At 40.0% G+C, this 19178-nt stretch overlaps 1 protein-coding gene across 1 annotated transcript in view; it reads left to right on the forward strand.

Moving 5' to 3' along the window:
- The window catches only part of rims4 (regulating synaptic membrane exocytosis 4), a 73168-nt gene that overhangs the window by 40346 nt on the left and 13644 nt on the right, over positions 1-19178 (forward strand). The window contains exons 3-5 of the mRNA XM_034149913.1: positions 1568-1712; positions 14054-14166; positions 16161-16262. Of these exons, the coding sequence (XP_034005804.1) occupies positions 1568-1712; positions 14054-14166; positions 16161-16262 (360 nt within the window). The remainder of the gene's footprint in view (positions 1-1567; positions 1713-14053; positions 14167-16160; positions 16263-19178) is intronic.

Here is a 19178-nt window from a genome sequence, read left to right on the forward strand (position 1 = left end):
ATATTATATGATATTATAATACTTTGAATACAGCAAATCTGCATTTTTAACCCTTTTACTTTTGATTCTTTAACTGCATTTAGTTGATAATATTTCTGCACTATTACTTAAAAACATTTTTGAATTTGGGTCTTTTATGTGTAATATGGAATTTTAGGACCATAGCAATTCTATCAGGACTTAAGTTAATGATCTTCCCCCACTTCTGTATATGTAACAGTGCTGCTGTGTCTGCTCACAGACTGACGGCAGAGAAAACTGATCATATGGATCAGTCAGAAACAGAAGCAGTAACCCAAATCTGACAGCGTCCCATGTGAACGATATAAATAGCATCGTTCTAGGTCACTGTTTAATAACTGCAGCACTAACTTCATGGTGTGTGTTTGTATGTGTGTGCAAGGCTTCCTAAATCATTTTTATTTCCATTGAGGTAATTGAAACTGTCTGTGGAGAAAGAGAGAGAACAACTTCGTCAGGATTTGATCGGAAGCTGTTGCGGGGGAGGGGCAGAAATACATGTATTCCATTTGATTGAATTTACTTTTAATACATTCATTTGGTGGGTTTTAGCATTTATTTCAGGCAAAAGACTTGCAGTAAGACGGACAACAAAGCTCCATTATAACAATTATGCCATTACCATTTTACAAAAGTAATGTTTGTCCCTGTGTGTGTCCTCACTATTAAAAGAAAACTACTTTCCCGTCCTGTCCTGAAAACAAGGTTAAAGACCTCGTACCAGAGAGCTTCATTATAAACTCAACCTCCATCACACACACACACACACACACACACACACACACACACACACACACACACACACACACACACACACACACACACAGGACACCTTGCTGCCATAGACAGGTCCCATAAAGTGTGATTTTGTGGTCTATTTTGCAACAAGATGTATGTCTGTGCTCTGAGGTGAAATAGTGCTTTTGTCCTTGGCCTCGTTAAAGAGCTTCCCCATCAATGCGGTCGTCCTTCCTCTGACGCTAATGAAGTCAAAGCAGGACAAACACGAAAACAGCTTCAACTGAAAGAAACCTGGGGATTATTTTCAATAATTCAGAGCATCAAAACTTTCTTTAATTTTTTTTAATTGGCTACCATCCTCAGCTGGCTCTACACTTGCATTACCAGAACAGTTTTCTCTTATATATTTGATTTACTTTCTACATAACATTACATTTAGCTGCCGCTTTTATTCAAAGCGACTTACATTAGGTTTGCATTAGCTTTGCTAATGCTACATACAGAAAATACGTTTTTTTCCATATTTTATTGGCCAAGGTGCAGTAGAAATCGACGGGTTTGCAGTCTTTAACAGAAGATTTTTAAATGTTCTGCAGTCCTGATATCAATGGGGAGCTTGTGCCACCATTTTCTAGCTAGGATATCATACCGTTTTTTTTTTTGCTGGTGGGTCGAAAGGTCTCACTTGCAGTGAAGGAGCAGCGAACTGATTTGCCATTGCAGATACTTGAGTGGAAAAAACCCAGTACTACATACTTGTGTAAAGCAGCTGAATTAATGTGTGTGTCTGTGTGTTCCCCTGCAGTGGATACAGAGGGAAGGAAGTTGAAGGGAGGCATCCAGAGGAGCACGGAGACGGGTCTGGCTGTGGAGATGCCAAGCCGGACCGTCCGACAGGCCAGCCACGAGTCCATAGAGGACAGCATGAACAGCTACGGCTCTGAGGGAAAGTAAGTACAGTAACTCATCCGGACTGGTTCATATACACAATACATGCTGTGTCTCAATTTGCCTACATTTGTATACTTACATTTGCTGTTTTTAGCTAACTAGCTAGCTAACTAACAGTGGCCAACTTCACTTCCAATGTGGGCAAAGCAGCCGTGTGCACTTTGACACAACGGTACACGGTGGGAAATCACACACACAAGAGTTCAATATGTACGACATGGCAGTGAACTAACAGAAAGTATCCGAAATAAGACACAGAATCAATCACAATCCGTACCAGCACACACTTCAGCAAGCTCAACATTCACAAACTACCTACATATAAAATAAACATGCTTACATTATAAGATCAGTTTATTTGAGGCATGCAATCAGAATTAACTATTGTTTATCTACAATTTGTATAGTTGGTCTCACTACTACGTTTAAGGCTGGAAGATATTTTCTGAATATATTTCCCCTTTGAATGTTTTCTGTTGGACATAACTAAGTCAATATACATGTCAATATACATTTATATTTAAGCAGTCTAGTAAGTCTAGTCGTTGTTGCAGTCATGCCAGCAGGAAAATCAATTATGTAATGAATTACATTTGAATTCTGATTTAGGTTACAATTTGTCTTGAAGTCTCTAGGTTTAATCTTGGGGAAAAGGTATTACATTCATAGATACAATTTTATTTAAAGGTTTTGCTAGCTGAACCATATAAAACAAATTCCCATTAATTTTGCAGGATTCTTTAGGAATGTTTAGATGTTCCACACTCGGAAATGTAATTGTATTTTCTCCCTAAGTTCTCCTGGTCGTAGGTCTTTGCTTTACATATAATATTAACTATTAGCAGGGGTGATGGCACACACAGGAACTCTACTGTAAAGCCCAGTGGAAAATGACATCAGCTATGCTAGTACTACTGAACACACACACAACACACACACACGCACGCACGCACGCACGCACGCACACACACACACACACACACATACACATACACATACACAAACACATACACATACACATACACATACACACACAGCAGATCAGTGCCAACATGGCTAGCTTGAATATCTGAAGTTACATAACGGTACGAGGCAGACTGGCAGACTGACGGAGGCGGAAAGGTTTAAAGACACCCAGAGGAGCAAGAGGAGAGGTAGAGACTCAGAGAGAGCGTTATTAAGCGCATTAATGTGCATATTTATTTTCCTTCATACTTGGAAGGCTTTATTGTAATGCACAATTGCTACATTGTCGTTCTGGCAATAAAAAGTCAAGCATGAACATTTTGTATAGCTTGTATTCCAAAAGAAGTGTCAGCATGCTTGGGGAGTAACGGATAACATGTAACGGGATAACATTATCAGAAATACAAAAAATGTTTAATGTATTCCATAACAGTTACATAAAAAAGGAAGTAATCAGATTACTGTTACATTTCTAAAAATTGTGAATTTATATTAGGATTACAAACTAGAAAACTAAAAGGAGCATATATTGTTTGTTGTAAAAGGATCAGATGTTATCTCTTCTCTGAAAGATACACTGTTCTGTAGGCTAATACTTTAAGTTTGAATCTATATATTCTACTGCCTGTATCTGCTTTATGGTCTTTCTTTGGTTCATTTGTTCTTTTTGTAATTAAACCTATATGTTCATAAAATAGTGTGTGTGTGAGTTCAACTGTATGTATTAAACTAAATAGAGCATTTTCTGTGATATTGAAGTAACAATAAGTAACTAAAAGAAATCAGGTTACGTTACTTTTATATTTAGATACTTAGATTAGGTTACTGATTACATTTTATTTTACAGGTAATTATTGTAACGGAATATATATATATATTACATGTCATTTGTTAGACGCTTTTATCCAAAGCGACTTACATACATTCAGTACTGTGAACAATCCCCACAGGAGCAATTTGGGGCGAAGTGTCTTGTCCAGGGACACAACGACATGCTGATTGCAGTGGGACTCGAACTTGCTATCCCCTGATTCAAAGTCCAGCACACTATCCACTGAGCCACAGCCTCCCTAACATATTTTTAAAGTAACCCTCCCGACCCTGTATGTCAGCTGAATTATAACATTGCTAGCTAGTTTGTTCTAACGAAACCTCTATTAACGGTTTGACAGAAAAAGTTGTGTTATGAGTCAGATGCAAAAAGAGCGAAAGATTGAGAAAGTGCAGCAGCAAGGGAAAGTGTACTCTGTGTTTTCGCATTGAGCCTGTTTAGTTTACCTTATGGAGATCCCACATTGTTTGTTCCAATTAATTATTCTGTCCCATCACAGTTGCAACCCTCTCTCTTATGCATTAGATTTATATATTTCTAATTTGCAACTTCAAATATGCTTTGAAAGAAACATAAGGACACCCAGATTATGTTTTGCAACTTGCATCTTGTTTTAGGCCAGGTTTTCCGCTTTGGTAAAATACTGTCTAATTTTGCCAATAAATTAATTTGCAAGGACAGACATAATTAAGAGTCCTCTTTTGAACAAAAAGAGAGGAGTTAGAATTCAAACATAATTAATCATTGTTACTATTCTCATCTTGAAGAGATGGCTTACTACCTATGATATCTTATATTAGAGCAAAAGAAGTAAGAAGCATCCTTGAGCATCCTAACCCTAACCCTAATCCTTGAGACTTGATGCAACTTTATTGAAATATTGTAACAAAAACGATACATGACATACATAAAGGATGTAACTCAAACTTTATAAAGCAAATGGCCATAAGTCAAATTCTTACCATTAGAGCAGTGCTTTTTAAATAGTGTCATGTTCGCTACTGCAATGTTATAAATGTTTTCTGGATGAATCATGACCCACCGCTCATCTCTATAAACCATATCTATGGGATTAGTTTTGTATCATAAAGATAAAGCAACACTTTCTCAGAATCAAGCTAAACTAAGAGTTTAAGAGAAAAAAAACTGAGTCAAGCAAAATAAATGTAATTAAAAAATAAAACTATAAGTTGCAAACAAATCATTTGTGTAATCATGTAAACTATAAGTCTTTTTTCTTTGTTTTAACATAGGTTTTTGTTTGCAGTTCTTGTTTCTTCTTTCTCAATGATCAGACTTTTGCTCTCGCTGCAGCTTTCTCGTTTGTGCTCCCTCATTTTTTGTTTTTGATTTTGACACAAACATCCCAGGTGGGCGGGACTTTCAGGGGTGTGTCCCCATTGGCTACTCAGTTTTTGAGTGACAGCCCACTACACCACAGATCATACAGTGCAACTCATACAGCAAACTCCGGAGTCCACTCGGCCACGTTTGTGTTGGTGCCTCCTGGGGAGTTTTCATGAAAATATCGGACTTATCTTATGGATTGCTGTGCATTATACTTGTGTTGTGTAGTTTATACTTTATTCCAACTTTAAATATTTTAATACCTGAACACACTGCTGCTGTTAAATAATTTCCCAATTTGGGATTGATAGTGTCTGTCTATTTATTTTATAGATTAACACATCTATGTATTTTCAAGCTAAAGGTGATACACAATATAAACTGTATACTATTATTTTTTCAAAGACATGTTACATTTCAAAAGCATATATTGCTATGTTTAGGACAAACAATTAAAGACTGCTTTAATTGAACAAATTCTACAATATAAAAGTGGCAGATTTGCTTTATTAAGCAGACCAGACCTAGGCTGCATACCAACACAATTAGGAACATGCTCACATCTTACTATGTTGGTCTGAAGAGCTGAAGCATTCATACACAATGGATAAAAACTGTGTTGTCTCATTCTATATCCTGTGAGAAAATGATATACATTTAGCATTAAAAACTCGACATACTATTCCTAGCCTGAGGAAGATATGAATAATCAACAGATTTGAATGGAATCTCTAACATTTTCATGTAGAATAAAGACAAAAGAGTGATTATACAAATTACATTTATTGGAATTTGAACCAGAAGATTAAGTCTCAAAGAATGTTTTAAATAAAAGGAAATAAAACAAAAAGGTGGATAATAATAACATCTATTAAATGTATATGTAAAGACATTTGATCAAATGAAATGACACTGAGCCAGTGATAACAGCAACGCCCAGCGTGGATGAAGATGGTGCAGGTCTCTCTTCATGCCCCCCCTCCGTGCTGTCCCCTCAGAGGAAGTGGGAACACGGGATAAGACCTCTGGACACCACGCTGTCTCAATGATCCATACTGTTAATATGAGAGGAAAATAAATGTTTTAGGAAATTAAAAATATGAAGTACTATATTTTAGTAAATAAAACACAGCTCAGGGGCATCATGGACGGTAGGTTTTCCTACAAAGTTAACTCAGCCTCCATTGATTTTCATATCAAATTAGCGTGTTATTAAAATAAGCTATCATGGCTTATACTTGCATATCTAAACAGAATCATGAAAGCATGTTGGTAGAGTCAGGCACACGAGTCCGCTTGAGTGTGTGCGCCGGTGTCTGAACGCTCACTCACTCACTGCTCGCTTTGTAGCTAACTGTCCCTGCTATTAGACTACTAGTTTGCATTGTTATGGATCTAAAGTTAGCAAAAGCTAACTTTCATAGCACAGCTTTTCCTTACTTCTCACTTAACTAACACAATAAAGAAACAGACCGTATAGTACAGCACAAACAACACAAATGATCAATACTTACATATATTTTCACTTGTAGTATTATAATAATTGAAATGCTGGTTCTTCTGGGGGTCTTCTGTACACACTCAGCTACCGCACCGCAGCTGCACTGTACAATCGCTGGAGGACTGGGCTGTAACTCAAAAACTGAGTAGCCAATGGGGACGCACCCCTGAAAGTCCCGCCCACCTGGGAGGTTTGTGTCAGAATTGAAAACAAAAAATTAGGGAGCGCAAACGAGAGAGCTGCAGCGAGAGCAACAGTCTGATCATTGAGAAAGAAGCAAAGAGAACTGCAAAGAAAAAGATGTGTTAAAACAAAGAAAAAATACTTATAGTTTACATGATTACACAAATGATTTGTTTGCAACTTATAGTTTTATTTTTGAAATTAAATGTATTTAGCTTGACTCAGTTTTTTTTTCTCTTGAACTCTAAATTTTGCTTGATTCTGAGAAAGTGTTGCTTTATCTTTATGAAACAAAACTAATCCCATACATATCCCAGTATTTGTGTAAGGGTAGTGAATGACACCTGGCTGTTGAAATGCTCATTGAGGAGGTAAAATTATATTTTATACCTAAATCGTTACATTTTTATATAAACTGTTTAACCACTGTCATTTGTCTAAAAACTTAACTTGCAGTTGGATCCATGTGACCCTGCAAACTTTAAGTGGGTAAAGCATTATTGCTAGATAAACATTTCAGGGAAAAGTTTTCCTTAAGCCATTTTAGTTTTTCTGGGAAACACCAGAATAATGGCCTTAACCAAAGACTTTGAAAAGTTAGGACAGTCATACTTTATTTTCATAGTCAATTTATATCTCTTGATCCTGCCAGAGGAGCTGAGTGCTCAAAATGTAATCCTGTTTATATGCTCTAAGCGACAAGCAGCATTACATTGAGTAAAATAACAGTTGAATCATTAAATAAAGCTCCACCACATCATTATTTAAATCATCAGAGCAAACTGCAGCATTCCTCCCTCTCATCAGCTGTTTGGCTCAGGCTGCTGATTGAAAAGCCCTCTGCCTGCATATGCACCACCATGAATAAGCACTCACACCATCCAATCACACTTATGAGCTTATTGATTTATTGGTTAATTTAGGACCTGTGTGTGTGTGTGTGTGTGTGCGCATAGGGGAACAATGACAATTTTGCATTTCACATCATTCTCTCTGGAGAGGTCATGTGACTTTACAGTATGCATCATTTCAGACAGTGTGGACATTTCATTGGGTTTGAGTCATTTCATTTTTTGTAGGTAGCCTTCTGGAAATGCTGGCATTTTGCAACATGGTCTCATAAATCTCTTTTATGTACTCACATATTGCAATGGCAAATATGTTTTGTCAGAAACGTAATGCTGCTTCTGTATTTGACACTTAAAATGTTACATTTTCCCCCTACAATATGATGCCTTGATTAAGTAGGCTCTATTATGCTTTTTGAGGTTTTTCCTTTCCTGTAGGGTGTTCTATAGGTTTTTGTGCATGTAAATGGTCTGCAAAGGTCAAAGTCACAAAACGCCTCCATTGGACTCCCTTGTTTGCTTCAGTAACATAATGACATCATTATGTAACACTCGCTCTTCTATTGGCAAGCGCTCAAACACAGTGTACATGATAGGCTAACGGGCGGGATATCTCTAAGCGGTTGATCAATCACAACAGAGCCGGCCAGCTAACCAATCAGATCAAACTGGGCTCTGGTTTGAGCCCAGTCTGATCTGATTGGTTAGCTGGCCGGCTCTGTTGTGATTGATCAAAAGAAAAGAGGTTGGGGAAAAGAGGTTATGCAGCACAGGCAGTATGAGAAAATACCCCTTTTTTAAAAACAATCATAAACAAAACATAATTGATATACATACAAAATGATATAGGAAACAGAATATTTCCTGTTTGTGATCTGCCTGCAGTTTACATTGCACGTCATATTTCTTTGAAACTGCTGCGTAATCCCTAGATGTGCCTCACACACACCAATATTATAATCTAAAACTCTGGATTTTATCACCCAGTAATACCCACTCGGCTAATGTTGCTTGATTTATAGCATGTCAGCACACACACACACACACACACACACGCACACACAGGGTTTACCTCATTATAATGTCTTTCAATCTGAATTTTTTGTTGATTTATTAGGTCCATATTAATGATGTATTGCAGCACTTGCAACCACAGGACTGGAAACCAAAAACATTTAGAAAGTCAGAAACACACGTCAACAAAAGAACACACAACTTAATATCAGGAGAATAAATTGACAATTATTTAATGTTTGCTAATGTCTGCACAAATGACAAATCTAGTGAATTTGTGTCTTTATCATATTGGAATAGACCGCCTTGTTAATAATTGTGTAAGGACTGTTATTGTGATGTGAGCCTTTGTGTGACTTTGTTGGAACAGTAAATATTTTAATGGCGCATTTCCACTACACGGTCGGCCTCGGCCACGCTCGGTACGGCTCGGCCGCGTTGGGCCTTAACAGGGCCGACTCACTTCATGCTGCGCTTCCATTACAGTTTAGGAACTGGGGTAGTTACTATAGTAACGCAGTGTAGGCGGAGCCGTGACGTCATCTTCATTGAGAACCCCAGAAAAACAACACAGCCGTTAGCTGTTAGCACTCAGAGCTCACAGCTCCTTATATATGTTCAGAAACTCGACAAAAGTTAAACAAGTACAAACCACAGACTGCCTGTGTCATGGTGAATACAGTCGCTGCTTTATTTATGTCTGTATAGGCCGTTGTTGTGAGTGTGGACGGTCGGAGCATATACTGCGTTAGCTTAGCCAATCTCCATTTAGAAAACACACAGTTTAAAAGGTTTTTCGCCTGCCGTCTGTCTGCAAACTTGCCAAAGCATTAATTCATGGTTTTTACTAACCGGTATCAGTATGTTGTTACTTCGGCATCATTTTGAAACGTGCATTACAATTAAATCACGGTCAAATATGTCCATCTTGTTGTAGTTGTAGCCCCCTTGCCAGCGATCCTCTCTCTAGTTTAGCATACTCAGCCCGACTCAGCCCTGTTTGTTGGCCCCGATAGAACCACAATTTTGTCGGGCCAGAAAAGAGGTGAAAAAGTGGCCCCGGGCCGGGCCGGGCCGGGCCGTGACTAGGCCTAGTGGAAGCGCAACCAAAAACGGGCACGGCACGACACGGCACGCTTAAAGCGAGCTCCGCGCTGTAGTGGAAATGCGCCATTAGACTGTTTCCCCTTCATTTAACAATGAAGACAAAGCTGTTGAGTAGGTCGTATTCCTTATGGAAGGACTTCTGGTACACCTGTTTCCTTAAATGTGAATCTAAAGTACTCTCATTGGAGCGGGGAGGAATAAAGACTGTGCATCCGTAAACAAGAATGAAATATGAAAGAAGAGACAAGGAGCGAGATGAAGGTTAAAGGAAGGAGAGAAGAAGACAATGAATAACATATATACTCACCAGAGTAAAACTATTGGATTTAAAAGCCAGTTGCCTGGTCATCATAGGAGGTGGTACAGATGAGTTGCTGCTGGTTGTTTGGTGACTGATTGACAACTTGAAGGGCTTGTTGGTTAGCTTATTAGCTTGGAAAACACTATAGCTAGCTACAAAGAATGCAAGTGTAGCGAGTAGCAACCTTTTGCCCAGCCAGCTGTCTTGCTAGCAGCCAGTTAGTAACATCAAAAGTTGGATTGCTACATTTCCACAGTTTATTCAACAGTTGTTGGTATGATTGACTTTAGTCAAACAACTGACAGCTACTATGCAATTTGTGTGGAGCACATGTTACTACCAAGCCCCAAGGATCAACGCTGGGCTTTGAAACCAATAGCAAAGATGAGTTTTAAGCTAAATCAATTTCCGAGTATGAACACTTGAATGGCCCGTAATTCCACAAGTCATTAAATCCACTACTAGCCCATTTAAGGGTAATTTTCTGTCTTACGTTCCTGTAAATGAGTGCTGACATCTTGAAAAGCTGTTGTTGAAGGAAAACATTATTGGAATTGTTACGTTCCCTCCAAATCTAGGGGTACGAAGGGGAGTAACAAAACACAGAAACGACCAGGCACGAGAAAAGAGAGAGGAAACTGATCTCTGAAGCCACAAAATGAGGTTTAATCAACCAATGATAGACAAACAGAAAACGGGCTCACCAGCCAACTTGCAAAGTAAACTAAGGTACCAATATATGCTGGAACACATATCCTAGTAATTAATAAAACACAGGTCCCACACAGTGACGAAGACGCCGTGCTGCACCCATGCAGCCAGAGGAGAAGGAGAGAGGCCACTGCAGCCTTCCTCAGGTCCTTTAAGGAGGCCCTGATTGGGGATTGGGAGCACCTGGGGAGAGGCTGCACCTGGAGACAATCAGGGAGAGAGACACACAAAAGCACACACAAGCACCAACTGCGGCACGTAACACCCCCCCCATAAAACGCACGTTATACTGCCCACAAGCAGCCAACACCGGAGCAACACATGGAACACACACATCACATGGAATACACACATCACTCACTGAACACAGATCCCCATTGCTCTGAGCCAGGTCCACACCCACCGCTTCAGAGACGGGAACACCCACAGCACTGTCACAGACGGACGCAGAACTTAACTGCAACTCACCACTCTGTCGCATCTCAACTGGGTGCCGGTCTTTTGGCTTTTCCACAGACCACTTGGAAGCTGCCACCTGCTTCTTCCGAGCTACACACTCTGCCACTAGATGACCAGGGTCAAGACAAAAGAAACACAATCTATTTTCCTTGGGTCCTGGAAGAGAAACAGAATGAGCATGTGTGGCACGCCTGTTACGAGCTTTCCGGAAACCAACACGATGAGGAGAATTGCTATGAGCCAAAACACCACTGTGTGATAGCACAATCCCTTCCACATCCGCCATAGTGGCAGCCTGCTTTCGCTTCAAAGCTGCACAGTCTGCTATCAAATGACCAGGGTTATGACAAAAAAAAACAAGGCTTTTCTAGCTTGGGACCTGATACTGGAAAACTGGCACGGGGGACGTATGCGTCACGAGCTCTATGGTAAGAATCTCGCTGAGGGGGATCACGCTCTTGATGAGGGGGATCACGCTGAGAAAAAACACTTTTATGTGTAAGTGCAAACTCATCTGGCAGCCTGCTGAAGGGTAGATACTTTTTGCTCATTTAAATGAACTACAGTACGCTCTGGTACACCGTTTTTAAATTCCTCCAGCATCATTAGTTCACACATTAAGGTAATGTCATCCGCTTTACAAGCTCTACACCACCTGTCAAAGAGGATTTTCTTCTCCCTCGCGAAGTCCACATAAGTCTGGCCAGAAGTTTACTTCAGGCTGCGGAAACGCTGCCTGTAGGCCTCAGGCACAAGCTCATATGCCCTGAGAACAGCACCTTTCACATTGTCATACACCATACAATCCTCGACAGAAAGAGAAGAGCAAGCCTCCTGAGCCTTGCCGACTAGCTTGCACTGTACAAGTATGGCGCACACATCTTCTGGCCAGCGCAGAGCAGCAGCAATGCGCTCAAATGCACCAAAGAAGGTCTCCACTTCTGACTCACGAAAGACAGGGACCAGCTGAATGTTGCTACCAACATCAAAAGCAGTAGTAGAACCTGACAATGGTTGTGTACCCGAAGGAGGTACCAACTGAACCTGTCTGCAGCTCTAGCTGACGCATCCTGAAAGCTGTGTCTGCATCTAACTTTCTGATCTCCAGCTCCCTCATGAGCTGAAAATCTCGCTCACGCTCCTTCTCCCACTGGAGACTAGCTAACCTCACTTTCAACCTGGCATCTAATTTAGAACCAGTATGAGAGGACTCACCCAACACAAGGGAGGCCATACTAAAACACACAAACTAATTTTCAACACTCACTTAAATCACCTCACTAAACAATAGGCAAAATATCTGAGGCTACACAAACATTGACTCTTCCAAATAACAAGCTTCCCCAGATCCTGCCTACCACAACTTACCTACCTATCTTCTGGAGCGTGCCGGGCTCGAGGCGACTTTAAAAGGCAAACATCAGCGGCCGAAACCCTGAAACGCCTGCCCCCAACAGGGACTAAATCCCCACCCAGGATTACCCCGAAAATAGGAGGAAGCTGTTAAACAGTAAGAGACTTCACAGCCAATGCTACACTTATATACACACACACACTACTGCTCACCACCAAACACAATATCAACACTAAACAAACAAATACTCACTCTTTGTCTGAAAGATCGGACGAGCCCCCATTTGTTACGTTCCCTCCAAATCCAGGGGTACGAAGGAGAGTAACAAAACACAGAAACGACCAGGCACGAGAAAAGAGAGAGGAAACTGATCTCTGAAGCCACAAAATGAGGTTTAATCAACCAATGATATAGACAAACAGAAAACGGGCTCACCAGCCAACTTGCAAAGTAAACTATGGTACCAATATATGCTGGAACACATATCCTAGTAATTAATAAAACACAGGTCCCACACAGAGACGAAGACGCCGTGCTGCACCCATGCAGCCAGAGGAGAAGGAGAGAGGCCACTGCAGCCTTCCTCAGGTCCTTTAAGGAGGCCCTGATTGGGGATTGGGAGCACCTGGGGGAGAGGCTGCACCTGGAGACAATCAGGGAGAGAGAGAGACACACACAAAAGCCAACTGCGGCACGTAACAGGAATAAACAGGGCCCCACCTACAATGCTGTATAAAGTTATTTTCATACATCTAAAGTTACAACATCCAGGCACCCCAAGCAATGGAGAACACTTAAGCTGATTAGCCTTGTGTTCTCTAGGGCTGGGGGCCAAACTTGAACACAATGCATTGGCATTGGCTGTTGGACCTTACGTGTTATCCAACTCCACATTAACCTGTTTCCTCTTTTCTGCGCACTAGATGAGAGCTGATTCATTTTAAGGCACAGAATGTGCATACATAACTTGCTAAATAAATTTGAAATAATGGGCATGGTTTGGGCAGCTTGTATAGCAGCCTCCTTAATGTGTCAATCACTTTCACCTGTCCCCGCCCCCTTTCTTTCAAGTACAGACAGAATTAACAAGTGAAAGGAACAAGTGAGGTATACTGCATGTATAACTATGGTGTATGCCAATTAATCCATCACGTCACACACACCCTGAAAGGAAGTCTAACGAGCTGAACTAGTGTAAACCTTGGTTGAAGTTCCTGTTAAGCATAACGCAAAGCTCCAAATGTAAACAGTAATCTACCGTGAGTGGGTGCCATCTTGGTTCAGATACATGTTGAGCATCACAGATTGACGATAGACATCAGCATCAGAACATGTCAGGGTGGATTTGTCCTTCCGTTGAAAACACACACACACACACACACACACACACACACACACACACACACACACACACACACACTTCAACAGTTGTAGTATCCCTGGCAATCTTCCACCAAAGCACTCAGCGGTGATTTCTATGTCTACGCACACAAACACACACAAAACAAGGACACAGGGGGTCAAACTCTGAAGCCAACAGTCTGGGTTTGGGGAGCCAATTAGAATTTTCGGGGTTTAACACAATTGTACACTTCCTGTTTTTATCTTCTTATTCATCCAGACTGTTTTTAATTTGGCTTTTCACCTTCTCTAGCTAACTGAAGTCAATTGTCTGGTCATGTTAACCGCCTGTCTCTTCCTCCTTCTCTCTCTGCAGCCTGAACTACAGTGGCATGTGTTTGGCGTCGGATGCACAGTTCAGCGACTTCCTGGATGGGATGGGACCGGCTCAGTTTGTTGGTCGACAGACGCTGGCAACAACATCCATGGGTGAGAAAAGACTAGAGGTGACAGAGATGTCATCATCTGTCTGTACCAGTTCAACAAATCATGTTATCATGGTATCCATATTCGGACAGAAGACCATAAGTGGCCCTTTACACTGGAAGTCACATTATATCTCGCAAATGTTGTGTTTTCTAGAAAAGGAATATCTTTGTTACAAACATTTTACAAAGCCTTTTTTCCCTTCGAGCAACAACGGCATCTAATCAGTTCATCTCTGATGCTTCCGCAAAAACTTAATCCATCTGTCTTTATTTTCTTATCTCTAAGTAAGGAAGGAAATTACTCACATTCTAGGGTCACAACTATACCCTCTATTTTGTAAAATCCTCTCAAACTCTACCCATTAAAAACACGTTTTTAAATTGAAAAGAAAACAGCTTATTTCCTCATAAAACTGCTGAAATCATTGCACACTGGCAAAAAAAGTGCCTCGTAAATCAGAGCTGTGTTCCACCTCAGGGTGTTTCTCATCGACCCCTGCACTTATTCATATCCAGGCCGTATAGTGGATTTATTGTATACAGCCCGTCCTCCAAAGCAGTGATCTAATGTAAGTGGGTCAGTTTCCTCGCTGGCAGCCAGAGTGTCCTTGGCCCGACAACAGTGGCACTGGCTGGACCCGCTCAGCTCCAAACCTGCTGTCCAGGCCCACTTTATCTGATGTCAGAGGACCAAGAATAACTTGGCTGTCATCTGTCACTTTCAAAGAAATGCAATCGTCATTCTGGGAATATTTTGCTGAAAACTTTCCAGTGAGTGGAAAATAGCACACTACTCTCTTTAATGGCTATGAACAGCGGGTAATGCAGCTGGAAACAAAGGTGGACTGAACAAAAATGAAATGTTGACTTTAATTAAATGTTTTATGTAAACAGATTACACATAATTTTATTAGGTTAGTTGAAAGCAATAATATTAAGTTTAAATACAAAATATTAGGTTCAAATTATTATTATTGCTTACAACTAACATAATAATAAAAACAATTAATCTGTTGACATAGTACATTTAATAAAAGTCAACCCTTCAATTTCTTAGTGTGTGTTGAGACCACATGGAAATAGAATTTTTTAGAATTCCAATATAATCAAAGGAGGAAGTGGCCGCCATTTTATAAAAATCTGCCATTGGAAGTTTTACAATTGTAGCCGTGCGATAACTTAAGATGAAATTAAAACAATGAGCCAAAAGAGGCTAAAATGAATGACAAACTCCTATTTATTTTAAGCAGGCTCAAGTTAATTAAACCAAGACTCACGTGATGTTAATGTATCAATACACATACCTGAGAGAGACGCGCAACAAAGAAAGGGTTATTTTGTATTATTAATTTCGTCTTATTAATTCAAAAACTATAGACAGACATTGAAGTGCTTCAAGGTTGCATAACAGATGAAAAAACAACAACTAAGTGCCATGTGCTCTCTAGACAGTACTGTGACATCTTTGACTTCTCTAGTTGTCAACATTTGCTCTTTTCCTGTCCATCTCAAAAAGGTCTCTGCAGTCTGCAGAAAACAACTTGAAGGATGTATTCTTAAGTTCAAATACTGTCACTCATTATTAAAATCATTGTTAAGTGTTCAAAACCCCAGGTGGAGCCACATCTCATACTTAATGAGTATCACGCGAACAGATTTTTCTAGTTCTAAAACCTTTCATAGAAACCCATCCAAACCTTTTTCCTTCAAATCTGAATTATTTCCAGTGATGGAATTTGTTGAAGAAGCGGTTGCATATTTAGTTGCTTGTTCTTTGAATTAACAAGGCTCTGATGCAAAAACGCATGTATGGAAACGGGTTATTGGTTTATAATGCCAGCATACTACTGTTTTTCACAATTTGTCCTCACTTATCTTTCCGACAGAACTTTATCACCATATGAGGTCATGCATTTTGAATAACTTCTAATGATAAACACATTCAACTCCCTAAAACATCATTTTTAAAGTGCAACTTTGTTTTAATCCATCCAGGTGACATAGAGATCGGTCTGCTGGAGAGGAATGGAGGTCTGGAAGTGGAGGTCATCCAGGCCAGAGGACTCACCATGAAACCAGGTTCAAAGGGACCTCCAGGTAACACACCACCATCAGAATCACAATCAGAAACCCTTTATCCGTCCCGAAGCTGTACATGTACATTGTTACAGCGAAGGCACCGTGCAGATATAATGCAATAAATTACACATGGATAAACAAAACAAGTAGCAGCAAAGTATTTAAGTAGCAGCCAGTAATAACAAAAATACCTTGTACAAAAGTGTTATTTCACAAGTGTTGTAATAAACTGTAATGGTGTTTTCAGAGAAATCAAAAGCATTGTTTTCTACAGGAAGTCACTTTTCTTCCTCAAAACGTCAGATGCTCAAAGCACCAAATTACATTTGGTGTCTTACCCTATTGTTCATCCAGTGTCAGCTATGTCTTAGGTAATCAAGGTTTCCACAGAACATGAATGCACCACAAGACAGCAAATAGCATCAGCTCCTGACAAACAGACCCGCCTGCAGCTGACATTTAAAACCTATTGGGATATATCCTACAAAAACACAGTTATGATATGAAAGATGCATGAGTGTCAAGGAGGAAATTGTGTTTCCAGTGTTCAGGGAGTTAACACACAGAGCAGAAGGAGGTGATCTGATGAATAAGTACATTAATAATAATTAATAATAACTACATTACTGCAGAGAAACAGGCAGCATGTTGCTCTGATTTTTATATGCTGCTCTGTAGTATCTGTATCTTAAAAATGTCCTATCAGCAAGGTTAAATATGGTCAGGAAGGTTGTTTTAAAAATGCTTTGAAATTGATCGTACAACAATCAGGAAATAACTTGCTAGCTATAATTCCATCTACGACCAAAAAACATCACAGACCAAAGAATCTGAAATGTTTAAAAACTTTAATAAGAATAGGTACTTTTGTTCTTGCATGTTGTTTAATCATTTAAAAGTACTTTGTGGAGTTATTGGAGAGGTGCAATAATAACACACTTTTTCTGCCTGCGTCCACATGTTTTCCGGTAGAAAGGCAGTGGCAGGGCGCTGGGGACAAGTAAAAAGTTAAAAATAAATAAAAAACAGCGCTTTTATATTATCTATGTCATCGTATCATGGCATGGATTCATCATCTGTTCGTGCTATTTTTTTTTTGTATGTATGAGTTTGTCACTGCTCTGTCTGACAGCCCTATAGTGAGGGAAGGGGACGATAAAAGACACAAACTCACCGGCAGCAACATCCGGTTATGATCGTTTTTGTCGGACCGACAAGGCCCAAACAAGCTTTTCATGCAACTTCTACCAGTTTTTTTTTGGAAAGTTTAAATATTTCAACATGGAGCGCTCAGACCAGCCGCACAAAAAAGGCGGCGCGTCTAGAAAAAAAGATGGTGGGTGCTGCGAACAAAAGGCGCTACGTGGACACCGGCCCATACGAACTACATCTAACTCTCAGCTTTGTGCATCAGTGCACCTTAAATATATCATAATCAGATTGTACGTGAGCTGTTAATATGGGTTGTCCGCCCAGCAATAAATCACCCTGGCACTAGATCGATCAAGCGAGCAATAAGCAAGTTAATTAATTATTCAGTTAACCTTTATCTCTTTCTACTCTGTGAGTGATGTGCAATGGCCCAAAAAAATTGAAGCATGAAGGCATGATGTCTTCATGGTTGTTCTTTTTTTAAATCTTTATCATGCTGCAAATTGTATTGTGTAACAACAAACTATTAATCTGATTATAGCTCCACTCGCTTGCATAATATTAAACCATTCATTGATCCTAATTACATAAGAACACAAACAATGTCAGCAAATAAGGAACATCAAAAAAACATCTGGGAAAAACTATGAGAGAGCGATAAAAGATAAGAGGATGATAAACAGAGCAAAGCACAAACAAAAGTCGGAGGAAAGAGAAACGAACGGCGCAAATAAGTGTGAAACATTGAAGAGAAACCGAGAGATACAAAGAGATTAAATGAAATCCATATAGTCTCTAAAAACAAAGGACAACCTTGCTCCATATTTCTTTGTAATATTGTTATCTGAAAGAAGGGACAAAAAGCTTTGGAGTGTGTGTGTGTGTGTGTGTGTGTGTGTGTGTGTGTGTGTGTGTGTGTGTGTGTGTGTGTGTGTGTGTGTGTGTGTGTGTGTGTGTGTGTGTGTGTGTGTGTGTGTGTGTGTGTGTGTGTGTGTGTGTGTGTGTGTGTGTGTGTGTGTGTGTGTGTGTGTGTGTGTGTGTGCGTGCGGGTGTGTGTGTCAGTCAGTCAAAGTCAGAAGTCTGGCCTCTAATATAGTTTTGGCTTCTGTTACCTAGCAACAATGTTTCATACTGGGACATTTAATCATAAATGCAGTTTAAAAAAAAAACGATCTAGGAAAGGCTTTGTATCTGTGGAGGGAGCGACCCCTTTTCGTAGTACAACATCTGATGCTGACAGCCATTGTTTGCATAAAGTCAGTTTTTCATTTTTACTTAGTCTGATGTTTTCTTGGGCATTGAGGGTTTTTCTGCACAAATAACCAGAGAAACTAATGGTTTCAAATGAACTTTGTTTCATCAAGTGCACCAAAATCCTCTCGACTCTGCCTTTGTCTGCTCTACTGAAAGCTCAACCATTTGCATGGAGCGTCACCAAACCAAGTTAGCGGTCCGATGAGCTATCACAATGACTCTGCAACCAACCTGAATAATGTTCGTCAATGTTGTTTAGATACTGTATTTAAATAGTGCTTTATCTTTACGACCCCTCAATATGTCAGCATTCACACACATTCATACAGATGTGAAGCAGGTGGCACATCGGCCATCGGGAGCAATTAGGGTTAAGGTATCTTGTCAACCTTTCAATTGAAAGACGACCCCACTACCTCACAGCTAAATGTGCCTCGTGTTGAGTGTTTGTTCCAAAAGTGTTTGGGTTATTAGTAATTCATAATCAGAATGGCACTCAGAAGACAAGGGTCAATGATTGTGCTCTTT

This window comes from Trematomus bernacchii, unplaced genomic scaffold (genome assembly GCF_902827165.1).
Source record: "Trematomus bernacchii unplaced genomic scaffold, fTreBer1.1, whole genome shotgun sequence".
In the NCBI taxonomy this organism is placed as follows: Eukaryota; Metazoa; Chordata; class Actinopteri; order Perciformes; family Nototheniidae; genus Trematomus; species Trematomus bernacchii.